The sequence below is a fragment of the Esox lucius genome, chromosome 5 (assembly GCF_011004845.1).
Source record: "Esox lucius isolate fEsoLuc1 chromosome 5, fEsoLuc1.pri, whole genome shotgun sequence".
Classification (NCBI taxonomy): Eukaryota; Metazoa; Chordata; class Actinopteri; order Esociformes; family Esocidae; genus Esox; species Esox lucius.
In genome coordinates this window covers 29,838,101-29,850,870 of record NC_047573.1, presented here as the reverse complement: position 1 = coordinate 29,850,870, position 12,770 = coordinate 29,838,101, and the positions used below count along the sequence as shown (strand labels likewise).

At 40.8% G+C, this 12,770-nt stretch overlaps 1 protein-coding gene across 5 annotated transcripts in view; it reads right to left on the bottom strand.

The window, feature by feature from the left end:
• Positions 1–534: 534 nt before the first annotated feature.
• Positions 535–12,770, bottom strand: part of cavin1b (caveolae associated protein 1b) — a 28,506-nt gene continuing 16,270 nt past the window's right edge. For all 5 annotated transcript variants that reach the window (XM_013135714.4, XM_010901235.4, XM_010901236.4 and 2 more), the window contains one exon: positions 535–4,051. In XM_013135714.4, the coding sequence (XP_012991168.1) occupies positions 3,095–4,051 (957 nt within the window). In that variant the 3' untranslated portion in view covers positions 535–3,094. The remainder of the gene's footprint in view (positions 4,052–12,770) is intronic.

Here is a 12,770-nt window from a genome sequence, read left to right as displayed (position 1 = left end):
AGTATTACAAGTCTTAGAAGTATTCAAATTAAAGTTTTAGAAGTGTTAAGACCTTTAGCCTTATGTTTATTTTTCTATTCCTAAGATACCTTTCATGAAACTGGGGTCAGGTTGGTCTCCATTAAAACTTACTGAGCACAGAAGTATTCTTAGGTTGTGAAATGTAAAAAAAATCATCTTTGTCTATACTTCTCTGGTTTCAACTGTTAAGTCAGAATTCTTTCACTACTTTTTTTAAAGAGCGACAACAAGTTGAAGTAAGTTCAGACATGTTAAGTTCAAATTTAGTTGTTACACTATAACTGAAAGTATACTTTTGAATTGTTATGGAGATTTTAACACAGGAGTTATTGAGAAACATGCAACCATTACTTTATAGAAAAGGTTGCATTTGATAATTCTTTCAAATTTTGATTGTATCATATTATAACTTGAACAATGTCAAAATAAATTATACTTACTAGGATACCTTTTAGCCTGTTTTTCTTTTGGGAAAGTTATATAAATAATAAATAATAATAAAACATACAAATATTGTGAATCAAATAGCTTTTATTAAAATATTAGTGGTTAGGCAAAGAGTCATTACATGGTATATAATTCCTAATATGCATTATTTAGCCAACATGAAAAAGAGATGAAGGAATAAGTCTTAGAAAACCTTCAAGTCGTGGGATTTCCCCCCGAGTTGTTCTAGAACTGCACCTAAAGCATAGTCGGTAATTGCTATTGAAGCTTTTTGAACAAAAATATAAAACTTATTTCATGAATGTTTGTTGTTTAAGGCAAGTCTTTTAACAGAGGGTATGGAGACACAGAAAGTAAATTAAGGCTCAATGGTTTAACAATAAGGCCGATCCACTCTTTTTCTCCGCTATGACAGTGATTCACATTCATTAGCCTTACATACATGAAAATTAATGGTAGAAAAAAATAACTGGAACCTTCAAATGATTCTGAAGGTATAATAAACAGGTCCGGGTTTAATAACCTGGGCTGCGTTCATTAGGAACCAAACAGAAGAAAACGCTAACATTGAAGGACTACCTGAACGTGTCAAATAAGAAACTGATTTTCGAAGCAATGTTAGTTTTTTATGTTTTATTTTCTATGCCTTGATGAACAAGCCCAGGAAAATCACTGACACTGAAGTACTGCCTTCCACTTCGACACGGTTTGGAGGAAAATTCTAGTTCAGCTCTGAACAAAAGATCCAACAATCACCTATCTATGTATTTGAAAGATAAAGTAAAAAAATTAGTGGCGATGATGGTGCATGTACAATATGTGCTTTTATGTACTGTTGGAATAATCAGTGACAGTGAACTTGTTGCCATGCTCACATTTGAGCCAGGATGAAATTCTGTCACATATTTGAATGGTGCACCATTTTATGGTACATTTCTGATTGGATCGGTATGCAGGACAAAAAGAATGAAAATGCGTAATCAGATTGAATCCCGGGAATTATACATCTGCGCAAAACAAGTGAACATGTAAACAAAAAATGAAAGCATATAAACATTCTGTTTTTGACAATCTTACATCAACCAGGTTAAAAAGTAGGAAAGTACAAGTGCTCAGTATTGGCCTATTGGGACTGAAGCATTGCTCCTTCATCTGTGACTAAGTAGGTCGTTATTCATTTGCAAGAAGAGGAGGCTGGTCTTAGCACTGCAAATTTCCTACTGTGTAATACCGTAAATGGCAGCTAGGTGGCAAAAGAGACTAGACATAAAAAATAATTGAAGAAGGAATTATGTATGATTATGTATGATCTTCAACTCAACACATACAAGAAACGTGTTCAAATCCACATTGATAAAACAAATAATTGCTTTTGTACATGGTTGTATAGCACACCGGTGGCACAACTTAAATGTTCCACCAAGACTGTAAAGAACTCTGTAAAGATCTCTGTAAAGATGTGCTGCCTATATGTTTTCACATCAAAACAGAGGGCTGAAATGACTCAATATTTCAGAGTAATTTCAACCCTATTTCTCAGAATGTTCTCTATCTAAAAACGTTCCCCAACAGCATGAGTTATGTACCACAAATCTGACATAACTTGTATTGTTATAACAAATAACACGTTATAATAAAAAATGTCCTAACAAATAATGTCATAACAAATGTTTGTTGCAGATGTTATGAACCTTCATTTGAGAAAAGGACTTTTTGTTAGACACACTGTAAGAAGAATGATGTAACACTTTGGTGTAGACCGAAATCTTTCAAAACGTAAATCAGGTCATTTTATTACTCAGTTACAATGGTGAATCATTGTCATTGTATACCTTACGTTGTTGTTTATTGTTTGTTAATCTATGAATATTTAAAATGTAGGCATTTGACAATCAGTTGTACAATGAGAAAGTAATTGCCCATTTTGCCTTACTTCCTGGATTCAGTCCGATACTGTTTAATTTAAGATTACATATATCATCAGATTCATAACATATTTGATGTGTTATAATGTTTTTTTCAGGGCAAATGTACTTCTACCCTATTTGCCTTTAAAATATGTTAGAGTTTGTGCAAATTTTGTGCTCATCTATAGAACAAAGGGGGTAACATTTTCCCATCGTATAATGGCCTGTTTGATAACTTTTTGTCACATGTTTCTAAAGCATTTTTTAAATAAACAAATTATAACAAATTTCCACTTAATCAACTTCTATTTAAAATCTATTGTGAGTGAAAGTAACTTTTCAGTTTAACCAAGATTATGGACTGTGGTGATAAAATATTACACTGTTACTTTCTAAAGATAATGGCCATACCCCTACACAGAAATTATTACTTAAAAACAGAAATTGAATTTGTATTGTCTATTCCTTACCAACCCGTTCCTTACCACCCCTGAACCCTGTGCTGTTGTTTATTGTCTATCTTTTCCCTTTTCTTTTTCTCTTCATTGTTCAAATCCAAAATATATCCCTAGCCATGCCCCTAACAGTTGATTGGACAGAAATAAGGGAAAGGGACAAACTTTTTTGATCTACACAAGAACCTCAAGGGGCTTTTGGGGAATTTTGTGAATGGATGTAGCTGTTTCCATCGCCTTCCTGGTACTGCTCCTCTTCCTCGCCTAATCACTGTCTCTATCTCGCTCCACCAGCACATGCTCAGAGTCCATCTCCTGCAGGGAATGGCTGTCATCCTCTTCGTCTTCCTCTTCATCCTCCATCCCCACCTCCTCCCCTCTTCCATTCATCATCTCCCTCTCCTCCTCCAGATCCACACAGCCCTCATTGCAGTCGTCCTCCAGCCCCTGAAAAGGATTCAGGTCTTGGGATACCTCCACCATCTCGGTCCCCTGGATTTCCACAGGCTCCATGGCGCCTTCACGAAACTTCTTGACATGGAAGGTGAAGGGAGGCACTTTGTAGACAGCGGTCTTGTCACGCGCATAGACGGTGTGGTCAGGGGTGAAGGATTTCATCATCTTCTGCCGTGATGTTTTTATTTTCTCCTTGTGCTCTGGGTTGACACTCATGCGCGTGCTAAGCTTGCCCATCTTTTTCTCAATGTTCTGACGTGTCTTCTCCAGGTTCTCCTTGGTCTTCTGCCTGGTCTTCTCCAGGTTCTCCTTGGTCTTCTGCTTGGTCTTCTCTAAGTTCTCCTTTGTCTTTTGTTTGGTCTTGTTGAAGTTTTCTTTGGCGTTTTGTTTGGTCTTGTCGAAGTTCTCCTTGACATTTGGCTTTGGAGCTTTCTCCACATTCTCCTTATTGGTCTTCTGTTTGTGGAAGCCCATCTTTTCCCTGGTCAGTGCCATCTTCTCCTTGGAAAAGGCACTTTTGATGTTTTGCACGCGCTGAAGACTGCTGCGCTTGATGCGCTCGGCACGTGACTCCTCGATGGTCTCTTCGATCGCTAGCTCCTCCTCATCAGAGGAGAGGTCCAAGTGGGGCTTCTCTTCTCCCTCCTCTCCATGCTCCTCGGCTCCTTCCTTGAGGCTCTGCGTGCTGCCTCTTCCTTCCTGCACCAGCTCTGGAAGTTTCAGGGACTTGGATACACTCAATTTGGAGGAGAGTTTCACCTCATCCTGCAGACAAAAGGAAGGACGAAACAGTTTAAAGAAATGATAAACATGCCCTGTAGTTCACAGAAAGTTTCTGGAACAGTTGTATGTCATCTTATGTTATATAACAGTTATATGTATGAGTCAATCCCTCCCTTCTCAACGCAAATGTCATATTGACACAATTATATATCTAAAGGTATGCATTTTGCTATAAACACTAACCTTGCTGTAAGACATTTATGTAGAACTTTATCTTGGTCCTCAAATATCTGAATTTCAATGCCCAGAGGCTACTTGTTTCCACTTGGCCCTAAATTAAATACAGCTGTAATGAGAAACCAACATGAGAACACTTGCGCGGGGGAGTTTTAAAGTGGTTGTACCGGTAAAGTTACCTTTGTGTGTTTTAGAGACCAAAATAAATAAACTGTGTCCGTGTATGTCATCGCCAACATTACTGTCCCAGCTCTCTGCTTCGAAACTACACCTATTTCTTCTACTGTTTCCATATATCCACTCCTCTATCTACAGCACCATGCTATTTTCTTCTGTGGAATCTCCCTTTGGCATGAAACTAACTTGTATCCCAAGTGCGAGCTTTGGTATGGTTCCTGGCCTTGCCAGAAGCAATCAGTGTACCTCTGTTCAGACTGGGCCTAATGATTCTGTTGTTTAACGTCTGTACTCATGTTCCTCACACACTTGCATACATGCTTTTGCTAACCATACTTGTGAGTACATTCTGGGGACAAAAATGTTTTTGCATTCAAAATCCTATTTTCCTTTACCCTAAAACTAGTCTTGCAAGGCCTCACCTCCAACTCATCTAGCCTCCTTAGAGGTCTGGAATCTTACCAATAATTATTTTTTTTCTACTGGATGTTAGTTTTCAAACCTCCACTCACAGGCTTGTAGAAGGCAGAACAAATTTCCTGAATATTTTTAGTTCCTACCTAGGTTGCAACATATTAGAAAAGAAGCGAAAAAGGCAATTTTGTTTTGGAAGAACTGTGCTCAATTCATAAATCCATTACTTCTCTGCTTAAAAGCTGTTCTGTAAAAAAGAGATGTTTTGGCGTGCTTTCCTATAGGCTGTCATTCGTTAGGCGAATATTTTGGTACCTTTGGGGGTTGAGACTGCCGCGCCACCTTTTTTCGTTCAAAATTTAGAATTAGCTTTTTCCCTCACAAAACCGCTAATTTTTTATGTTGTTCTGTAACATAGCCTGTCCTTTTTGTTCTGATTGTTTCCGCCTGTTTGTTGTTTAGTCCTCGTGAGCTCCCTATTTAGTTTGCCCTCTTCTGTTAGCCCTTTGTTGAGTCATTGTGTTTTTGTGTCTGTACCTGCCACCAATCTGTTTTTGCCTGCCTGCTGTTTTCCTGTCTTTTCTCGTTTTTTGCCTGCCTCAGTTTAATCTTTAAACCCTTTTTTGTTCTTTAAGCCCTCACCTTATGTCCTGCTTACCAGAAACATGACAGAATGACTCAATCCAAATTGGACCCAGTGGATTTATGCTGGTGACTGGAGGACCAGAAGAGGCGCCTCAATGACCTGGCCCCGCTCAACATGAGGGCCATAGCCTCCCGCCACGGGACTGCCAGCTGCCCGTTTCAGCCCTCCGCCTGGAGACCTCCCCAACATTTTTTTTGGGGGAGCTATGGAGGCAGATGGCGTGGAGGGTCGAGGAGGAGACCAATAGAGCTCCTGAGCCGGTGAAGCCCGGCAGCACCCCTGAGCAATCCAAACCGGTGAAGCCCAGCAGCCCAGATCCGGCCACCCCAGAGCCGCCTGGCGTCCCTGCCTTGCTGGCCCCGCCCGGTGTCCCTGGTGCTGCCCTGGGGAGCTTTCCGCCTGCCATTCATGAGGATGTTTCTTTGACACGTACCACCAACCTGAGCATTGTTGCAGACTATGTGCACTCTTTCATGGTAACGGAATACCCTGATGGCTTTGGCGGCAGGATAATGCGCCCTGCCACAAAGCAAAAATGGTTGAGGAATGGTTTGAGGAACACAACAACGAGTTCAAGGTGTTGTCTTGGCCCCCAAATTCCCCAGATCTCAATCCAATCCAGCATCTGTGGTATGTGCTGGACAAACAGATCAGATACATTTTAGGCCCCACCTCGCAACTTACAGTACTTAAAGGATCTGCTGCTAGTGTCTTGGTGCAAGATACCAGAGCACACCTTCCGAGGTCTAGTGGAGTCCATGCCTCGACGGGTCAGGGCTGTTTTGGCGGCAAAGGGGGACCTACACAATATTAGGCAGGTGGTCAGAATGTTATGGCTGATCGGTGAATATCCACAGATTTCGATGGGGTTTCTATTTTGTGATTTTGCTGCCATCTCCACTTAACTAGCTACTGTTGCACTGGAGGCATTATTCTAGTGAGCACATGTATAAGCCCCTCCCAAGCAACGAATTTGATTGGCTTAACTTGTTTTGAGACATTATAAAATCCCACCCTTTTGTTACAAAAATACTATAGATATTCCCCAGGCCTAGCGACAAGCCATGCCTGGTTTAAGAGGCTACCCGCAAACTACCCCCTTAAACAGTGTAAGTTGTATTTGAATCCTTATGCCATGTGTACATTAAAGTAGTATTCAAACATCAGCACTGAAGGATACCAATAGCACCTCCTTCACACATTCGCGGACCCTGAGGAGGAACTTGCTAGCCTTATTAAAGCAGGCCTGCTGTTTGAAGCACAGTTACCATTAGCTTATGTACGAGGCTTAGGCTCCTGTATATCAGCAATAATAGCCTGCACTGATTGCTGGTATATTAGTACCTTGTCAGCAATGGCTTGCTCCATATAGCGGTCAATTGAGCAGCCCACTCCCAAAAAGAGCACCTTCCGCCACAGCAACAATCTGGTGTTTTTGCCACCTTTACTATTTTACTACCTGTTCCACATCACTGGCTGTCTGGTTGACAAAGTCTTTATAAGGGCAGAAGGCATTAACCACAAGGGAAACAGGCTCCATTAAGTTTAACTCAGTGAGTAAGATATAGAATGGATCACGGTTTGTATGGTACCAGTGAAACAGTGACCTGGCCTTAAGAGTAGATCTTAACATCATTACAAAAATAGTTTAGTGTTTAAATAAACACACACACAAATAAATTTTTTTGTTGGCTTGTGGGCTGTGAAGGTTTGGAGAAGCCTTAAGGGCTTCGAGCTCCATCTTAACCTGCATGCTGCCACACGTTTGGATTCACGTGCTATCCTAACTCAGCCCCACAGCATCACATCCATAGGCTGGAACCAGAGAAACCAGACAGTGAAGACAACTTTCAGCCTAAGCATTTGTGTACGATTCCCTCACGCCAACCAGTGGTAGCACTGTTCAGTGTGAAAGTACAGGGTTTGAAAGTCGAAGTAAACTCTATGACAACTGTTTAATTTCTCCACATTTTAAAGGACAGGGACGTTACATTTTTCCAAGCTGGACAGGACCCTACTGGTGCTTATTAGTTAGAGAGGTGATTCTCATCCTCCATGAGATCCCACCACAAATGCTGCTTCTCGAAAGGACCTGACAAGTTGACCTGCCTGTATGAGCGCTCCCATAGGCCGCTCATGTTCTTAGCCTCTTGTTGTTGTTTCCTCCTTTCATGCCCTTCCCCTTTCTCACCCACCCCTTCTCCTAGGGCCGCCTTTTCCTCTTCCTCCTCCTTGCATTCCAAGCTCGCAAGCCCCTCATTCTTTTCCCGTGTGCGTGTGTTCCGCCAAAAACCACGTACAATGCACCGGCTTGTTGATGGAAAATACATTCTGTCTTAGCAATATCACTGAGTCACTTGTTAGAACTGCTGGCTCCAATGGGTCTCCAGACGTTATTGTGTATTGTCTCACATAACCCCCTCACCCACTCCCTTTAAGAAAACAGGAACTCATAAAAAAAAATCTTGGAGGGGCAGCGGAGGGGGGGGGGGGGGGGGGGGGGGGGGGGGGGTGGGGGGGTGGCAAGAAAACAGAACAAGGAGACACTAACAGCTATTTTCGTTAGCACAAAAGGTGATGATGCTTTTGCTGCTGTGGAAAACTGTCTGCTCGCTTTGCTGTTGGAAAAAATGTGAGCGGAGCGACGGAGCAGGTGGGAGAGGAGCCTTCCTTATTGCGTCTCATTGTTTGTGAGATTGGGAGTGTACTTTTGGTCAGGCATTGTGCTGCACTGGTGTCAGGGGGAATGTCAACCTTGACTGATGACCGCTCATTTCCTTGATAGCACACAGAAGTTGCATCCCAAAAGGCACTTTGTTGTGCACTGAAAGAAATACTGGTCTATTTGGAACACTAAATGGAAAACAGGGCCATTTGGGATAGTAATGGTTATATGGGGCTGTTTGGACGCTAAAGGGAATAAGGGGACATTTGGAACACCGAAGAAAAAATTTAGCCATTTGGTGAACTGAAAAGAACATGGGGCCATTTGTAACACTAAATAGAATATAGGGCCATTTGCTGAACTAAAGGGAACATGGGGCCATTTGGAACAATAAAGAGAATGCAGAGCTATTTGAAAAAATTTAAGGAATATCAAGCCATTTGGAACACTAACAGGAATATAGGGACATTTGGAAAACTAAGGGAATACAGTGCCATACCATGATTAACATCATAAGCATAACATGGGTTTTCTTCAAACAATTTAACATCTCACTAACCTTATGTGTTACTAAAGCTGTTGTCTAGGGCAGAACAGTTAGGAGTGGTCCTAGCGAAATAGTCATAGTTTCATAAAATGTAAGGTTAATATGATTGTAGGATCGTTAAAGCATTGTTATCAATGACAATATACAACTCATGGGAGGCAAATGCACAGGCAAAAGTCTCAAAGTTCAAAAGCGCTACTGTCCAAACTCAATCACTCTGTGTAAGTACCCATTCAGCAGTAACGTTTAATATATTTTATGTTAAAAACTGGACATCTGTGCCTTTTTTCTACTTTTAGCCATTTGCATCGTATACCTTTGGCCAGCTAAGGAGACTTCAATCAGAATGCAACTTCACAGACTGTTTTTCAGGGGACAATGTGTTAACATTACAGGGCCTCTCATGGAGCCAAAATTGGCCAGTCAACCAGAAGAAAGTATGTATCAAATAAGTCCCAAATGACACCCAGTCCCCGGTGTATGTGAGTTCACGTGTACTGGTCAAAAGTAGGGAACCGTAGAGAGGAAAAGGGTGCCGATTGGGAAATGGGCAGAATGCATCAGGGATCATTTTCTTCCTGACCCTTCCTTATTTAACAGGACATTGTTCTCTCGGGCCGGTATGGGCGCAGACCATGAGGCAGAAAGGCAGGAATGTGAACTCCTGCGAAAACCCCGGTTGTGGAAAGAGCACCAAATGGAAAGCCGAGGTTTGGAAAGGGAATAAGTGTGTGTGTGTGTGTTTTGTTGTGTTTCTGCTTCAATGCAGGGATATGCGATGCGCGTGTGTTTGTGCACTCTTCGCAAAGAAAGTACGTTTCAACATATTTCACTTCAACTTTGCCCATCAATTACAAATGCCCAGCGTTGCACAACTCTGTGTCAGGGTTAATATGACCTAGAGTGTGCTGGGAGTAGTCTGCAACGTGTGTTTCACCATGACATTACTGTGGGCTTTTATCTTGTGCTGGTGTCGGGTAGGACAGGGTTTAATGTGTGTGACTGTGTGTGTACCCAAATGCATGTGTGTGTGTGGTTATTTCAGACCTCCCCTTCTCTGCTCCAAATTCCACTGGCTACTGCTGTGTTCCGTTCTACAGTGGACACACACTCCTCTGTTGTCCTTAGCAACCGCCGCACAGAAACTCCCTCCGAGCCACAGCGCCGTGCCCCAAGTGGTGGACACAGTCTTTCTTTTTAGATCTCTCTCTCTTCCTCTCCTATCATTCTCTCTTTCACTGTCCTTGTCTCTCAGAAGCTCTCTCCCCTCTTTTTTCTATTTTCTGCTCCTCTCCATTTCTCAGTAAGTCCTTGTTTTCTTTTTATCTCCATCTGTCATTCCTCTTTCCCTCTCTTTTTATTCACTTTATTCGCTCTAGCTTTTTTTTCCATTACTCTCTGTCTCCCTCACTCTGAGTGAGAAAAGTGGAAAAGTAATCAGTCTTAAAGTGTTTACAGTGGCTCCACTCACTCTCACTGAGTGCCTCTGCCACCCACTAGGAATATGTGAGTGCACGAATGTGAGTGTTCGGTTGTTTGTTTGTTTGTGTCTGGCGTAGGTATGTCAGTGAGTACACAAAAGTGACCAGTTGGTCTGTGATAATTCAACGCCACACAGTGCATTGCACTGCTGCAGTAGCTGTATTGCACGCAGTGAATAGATAGTCCTGGTTCACTTACATTGTTATTGTTTCAAACGTATTGCGTTGGAGTAAACATGAAGTGTCAACAAGCTGAAACGAGAGCCACCTACGATTCACCACAAGGCAGCCATCGATGTTGCTATACCTATCATGTGACCATATTTTTGAGGCCTTTGGACCATTGAAAACAGCTACAGCATGAATAATGCAATACAGGTTGGAATTACAGGTTGGTGGTGGCATGTGGCACAAAGAGCCAGAGTTTGGCTAGGCTAGCTAAATGAAAAACGGGCGACCTATGTTGAATTGTCATCCTGCATGCTTTGCCATTGTGTTGTAGCGGGGGTCCGGAAAGTTGGGTGGGGGCAGTGTACAGGGCCTGACTGAAGGGATAGTGGTCAGACGGGCTCATATGCTGAGATCAGCTGTTTGCAGCACCATGCCGTCAGCACAAATATGTCCCATTAGTTTAACTAACAATCGTACATGATTCTCCCATCTCCCTTCCTTTGACTGGTCATAATCCCCACAGACATTTTTTGCCAGACCGCGTAAACTGAGCCAGCCAAGAAGAGCAAATGTTTCTTACTAAGTGAGTGAGCGACTGACTGACTGACCCTTGCTATGTAGTGTAGTGGTTAGAGATGCGGCCCTACATGCAAGCGTCCGGTAGATAGACAAAAACTTTGCTGGCTACAATCTTCAGTAGCTGGCTTATAGTAAGCCAAAAATAAAACGTAACAATTATATTGAAACTATTTCTGGTGGATCTTCGAAATGTGCATTCGTGCATTGCTTTTTCAGGTAACAGCCTATAGATGACAACCCCTTGCGCAGTAAAAGAGGAGAGGTTTTCACGATTATCTCTTTTCACTTGACGAAATAGTCAGTTATCTTCACCTATATTGATATTTATTGTTTCAATTTCATTCACAAATGAACGAAAAACTAACGTTGTGCCATGAAATGAAATGTCTTGCTAGCCTTTGCTAAATTCTTATGACTATTCCAAGTAATAAGTAGATGTTAGTGGGCCTATTACTGCCTAATAAAAGCTATACAGTTCATAGATGCTATTTGTGGTGGAAGTAAACTTAATAAGAAACGTTTAGTTTAACACAATGCTTAATGGTGTCTAGCTAAATATTCAAACTTGGTGTGATGTTACCCATATGGAAAATAAATTCATTTTAAATATATTTTTTTAAACATATACATTTAAAAACAATAATTAGCCAATTAATGTATTTAAGGCAATGTTATTAATACATTTAGAATACATTTACAAATACATTACCAAATTCATATAAAGTGTAACAACATTTTTTGGAGATGCATTTGAAAATGTATTGGAAAATACATACTAAATATACTTTACAATACATTTGGGAGATTTTTTTATGCATTTTTAAAATGTAGCAATCAGCAGGCCAGGCTTCAAGCCCATGATGTTTGGTTTCCAAGTAATGTGTGCTAACCGTTACTCCAGACAGGGATATCTGTTTCAGCAGGGCGAGATGTGGTCTTACCAAATTTGCTACAGTATGTTAGAGTATATTGGTGACTCCAAAATTAAATGTATTTTGTAAATGTATATCTATAAATATACATGTATTTCAACACCTAAAAGTGATGTCATCAATACATCACTAACGATGAACATTTTGAAAGTGTTGTTTGCATATTCAGTGTGGAAAGACAATGACGCTGCATTTGTTTAGAAAATCCAGTCCTATTTTTGGCTGTAACATAATATTGATTTCAGAAAAGGAAAACTGGGTTACACCTAAGGGACCCCCCAGTCCTTGCCTTGCCCAATATCCAATAAAACCTGAGGCCTGTAAGGGAATAACACCTGTGTTTAGCTGTAAAAGAGATCTTGGTCTCCGTTTGTGTTCCTTGTTGAAATAATGGTAAAATCATTTTCATGTCTGTTGTGAATTGAAAAGTCTTACATGACATATAATTTTGGACTGTGAACATTAATTGTTTAGAAATAAATGTGGACTACATTGAAATGTACTTATACATTTTGACATACATTTCAGAAATAAAAGGTGAAATACCTTTTTATACCCGCAATTTATTTTGAAAAAAAGATGTATATTCGACATATATTCATCATACATTCTACATGCATTCAATATATTGCAAAAATATATTTATTTTCACGAGACGCAGTTTTCTGAAGAGATAGTATGTCCCAATCAGTCCCAATACTGGCATACTAGCTTACTATATACAAAACAGTACATACTTTACCATCATCTGCAAAGTAAGTACTTATAGTGCGTAGTATGTGTTATTCAATTTGAGATTCAGCCAATGCTTTAGATTTTCTTGTAGTTCACATTGCGTAGTGGTTAGCTATTCAACTGTTATTGTATGGACGACCATCAACAGTAATCTTTGTACAAAAGTACACTTTAGTT